Source organism: Mastomys coucha, unplaced genomic scaffold (assembly GCF_008632895.1).
Source record: "Mastomys coucha isolate ucsf_1 unplaced genomic scaffold, UCSF_Mcou_1 pScaffold5, whole genome shotgun sequence".
NCBI lineage: Eukaryota > Metazoa > Chordata > Mammalia > Rodentia > Muridae > Mastomys > Mastomys coucha.
In genome coordinates, this window is record NW_022196911.1 from 73,417,687 (window position 1) to 73,421,606 (window position 3,920).

A 3,920-nucleotide genomic window follows, 5' to 3' on the forward strand; every position below is an offset into this window, starting at 1 on the left:
AAAAAAAAAAGAAAAGAAAAGAAAAAGGAAGAAGAAAAAAGAAAGGAAAAAGAAAGAAGAAAAAAAGATTTGTTTAAAAAAATTTATTTTATCATGTATTAGTGGTTTACCTGTGTGTATGTCTGTGTACCATATGTATGCTTGGTGCCTAAGATGACCAAAGGAGAGCGTTAGAGCCCCAGGAACTGGAGGTGAGCTACCATGTAGGTGCTGGGAATTGAACAACTATGAGAACAGCAATGGCTCTTAAGAGCTGAGCTATCTCTCCAGCACCCCAACCTGCTGTCCACTGTGCGCATGCTCTGTACTTTTCCACTCAGCCCCCATCTCCAGCCCCCATGACAGGGATTCTGTTATCAACCTCATATTGTTGGTAAGAATGAAGCAAGGGATGTTAAGCACCCTTGTGTTTGGCCCTACAAAGCCATCAGACATAGTTGGATTTTTATATAGATAAGGACCAGAGCTTTCCTCTAGTGGCAGCCATCAGGTGAGCCAAGATGGGTGCATACATCTATGGAGCACCCATAGTTGGAGCTATGGAGGAAGAAGCAGTCTGACGTGATGCGTTTTCTTCTGAGGTTCCGCTGCTGGCAATACCACCAGCTCTCTGTGCTGCACAGGGCTCCCTGCCCCACCCAGCCTGATAAAGCCAGAAGACTGGGGTACAAGGCTAAGCAAGGTTATGTCGTTTACAGGATTCGTGTCCACCGTGGTGGTCGCAAATGCCTGGTTCCTAAGGGTGCAACTTATGGCAAGCCTATCCACCATGGTGTTAACCAGCAGAAATCTGCCCGAAGCCTTCAGTCTGTTGCAGGGGAGAGAGCTGGGTGCCATTGTGGGGCTTTGAGAGTCCTGAATTCCTACTGGGTTGGTGAAGATACACATATAAATTTTTTTTTATTTATTTATTTATTTATTTATTTATTTATTTATTTATTTATTGGTTTTTTGAAATAGGGTTTCTCTGCATAGCTCTGGCTGTCCTGGAACTCACTCTGTAGACCAGGCTGGCCTCGAACTCAGAAATCCGCCTGCCTCTGCCTCCCAAGTGCTGGGATCAAAGGCGTGCGCCACCACCGCCCAGTTACGTATACTTTTTTAAGGCTATCCTCATTGATCCACTCCATAAAGCTATCAGAAGAAATCCTGACACCCAGTGGATCACCAAACCAGTCCACAAGCACAGAGAGATGCGTGGGCTGACATCTGCTGGCCAAAAGAGCAGAGACTTTGGAAAGGGCCACAAGTTTCACCACACTATTGGTGGTTCTTGCTGTGCAGCCTGGAGAAGGAGCAATACTCTTCAGCTCCACCGTTACCGCTAATACACGTGATATTTATAAAATTCATATCATTAAAAAAAAAAGCCAGGCGGTGGTGGCGCACACCTTTGATCTCAGCACTTGGGAGGCAGAGGCAGGCGGATTTCTGAGTTCGAGGCCAGCTTGGTCTACAGAGTGAGTTCCAGGACAGCCAGGGCTACACAGAGAAACCCTGTTTAAAAAAACCAAAAAAAAAAAAAAAAAAAAAAGGACTAGAGAGAGATTGTGTTGTCTAAGGCCACTCAGAAAGTGATGGAGATCAGGATCCCTGTGTTCAGGCTGATAGCGGATAGGGAGCCAGAGAAGCAGGTACGGCTTCTAAGATGGAGCTGGAAACTTTCTTCCTGGGCTTAGCTTTTCATGCAGGCTTTTCTTGTTACCATGGTTCCTGGGAAGTCTCCCCAGCCCTGAGACCTGCATTCAGAAGAGGTGCAGGGCCTGCCTGACTACATGGGGTTGAATTGCATGTCATGACTCATCACTGCTGAAACCTGGGGTCATTGGTCCTGACCGTGCAAGTCTCTCTGTGTGATTCTGGAATAGCTGGAGCATCCCCATTGCCTGCCGCTTGGACATCTCAGCTTCTTTTTTGTCCTCTTGTGGAATTTGACATTTTGGATTCTAGAATTTAAATGCCAGATCTTGTTGTTCAAAGCCATCCTAGACACCTTAGTGAGACCTTATCTCGAAGCTAAATGTAGTCTGGGACCACTGAAGAAATAGGTCAATGGATAAGAACACCTGTTGTGGGGCTGGTGAGATGGCTCAGCGGGTAAGAGCACCGATTGCTCTTCCGAAGGTTCATGAGTTCAAATCCCAGCAACCACATGGTGGCTCACAACCACCTGTAATGAGATCTGATGCCCTCTTCTGGTGGGTCTGAAGACAGCTACAGTGTACTTATAATAAATACATAATAAATAAATCTCTTAAAAAAAAGATTTATTTAAAAAAAAAAGCAAGAAATGGGGAAAAAAAAAAAGAACACTGGTTGCTTCTGCAGGGCACCTGAATTTGGTTCCCAGCACCCACACTGGGCAACTTACAACCATCTGTAACTCCAGCTCCAGATCTGACCTCCACTTCTGGATTCCTCAGATACCTACATTCATATGTACACACACACACACACACACACACACACATTACACATAAAAATGAAAAAATATTTTGAGACAGGGTCTCCCTATGTCACTCTGAATAGCCTGGGACTCACTGTGTAGACCAAGCTCATCTTGAACTCACAGAGATCCACCAGCTTTTGCCTCCTGAGTGCTGGAATTAAAGGAGTGTGCCACCATGCCTGCAAAATAAATTTGAAAAAACAAAAGAAGGCCGGGGGGGGTGGGGAGGTGCAACTCAGTCGGGCACCCGACTCAAGTGTGAGGCCCTGGGCTCCATTACCAGCATTTCCAAAGGAAAGAAAAAGGAAACATTTGGCAATGGTTTGATTGCCATGGCTGAGAATGGGGATGTTGCCAGTGCATGGGGGTAGACCAGGCCAAGATGTTGTTATAGCTTCCATGGTGACCTGGAGAGACCCCAAACTGTGTCCCCTGTGCCACTGTGCCGAGGTGACAGCTGAAGTTGAGAAACTGGCCTGCAAAGCTGGAGCTCTGCCCCACTTTCAAAGTCCTCCTGGGAGTCTGTTTTCTGCCATTGCCTTGGAGCCCTGGGCTGGTGAACCATCCAACTCTGCTCATCCGAATGTTATCGTTATGTCTTTCCTTCCCACTAGCCCTAAAGACAGCCAGCAAACTGCTCAGTTCCATCCTCTCCTTGGGCTACCTGGCATTTCCCATTCCAATCCCTGGGTCTTATTGATTTCTTTCTCTACAATCATTTTTTAAAAATATTTTCATTATTTTATATGTATGGGTGCTTTGCCTGCATGCATGTCTGTGGACCACATGTGTGCCTGGTACCCTCTGAGTCTAGAAGAGGGTATCGGATCCCCTGGAGCTAGAGTTACAAACAGTTGTGAGCTGCCATGTAGGAATCAAACTCAGGGTCTTCTGGAAGAGCAGTTGATGCTTTTAACCACCGAGTCATCTTTCCAGCCCCCATTTTATTTACAGTTATGTGTGTCTTCTGTGTGACACATGTGAGTGCAATGTCCTCAGAGGCCAAAAGAGTGCATCAGAACACCTGGGGGTAGAATTGCAGGTGTTTGTGGACCATGGAACACAGTGTTAGGAACCAAATTCAGGGGCTGAAGAGATAGCTCAGCAGTTAAGAGTACTGACTGCTCTTCTGGAGGTCCCGAGTTCAAATCCCAGTAACCACATGGTGCCTCAGAACCATCTGTAATGGGATCAGATTCCCTTTTCTGGTGTGTCTGAAGACAACTACAGTGTACTCACATATAATAAATAAACAAACAAACAAACAAACAAACAAATAAATAAACCTTTGGGTCAGAGCAAGTGGGGCCCAGAGCAAGAAGGGAAAAGAAAAAAGAAAAAAAAAGAAAGAAAAGAAAAAATAAGATGGGCAATGGTGACGCACACCTTTAATCCCAGCACTTGGGAGGCAGAGGCAGGCAGATTTCTGAGTTTCAGGCCAGCCTGGTCTACAGAGAGAGTTCCAGGATAG

The 3,920-nt window shown here is 45.9% G+C and overlaps 1 protein-coding gene across 1 annotated transcript in view; it reads left to right on the forward strand.

Annotated features, from left to right (window-relative positions):
• Positions 1-1,328, forward strand: part of LOC116078703 (60S ribosomal protein L15-like) — a 1,955-nt gene extending 627 nt beyond the window's left edge. Inside the window, exons 2-3 of the mRNA XM_031354047.1 lie at positions 532-888; positions 1,092-1,328. Coding sequence (XP_031209907.1) covers positions 532-888; positions 1,092-1,328 — 594 coding nt within the window. The remainder of the gene's footprint in view (positions 1-531; positions 889-1,091) is intronic.
• Positions 1,329-3,920: the final 2,592 nt, after the last annotated feature.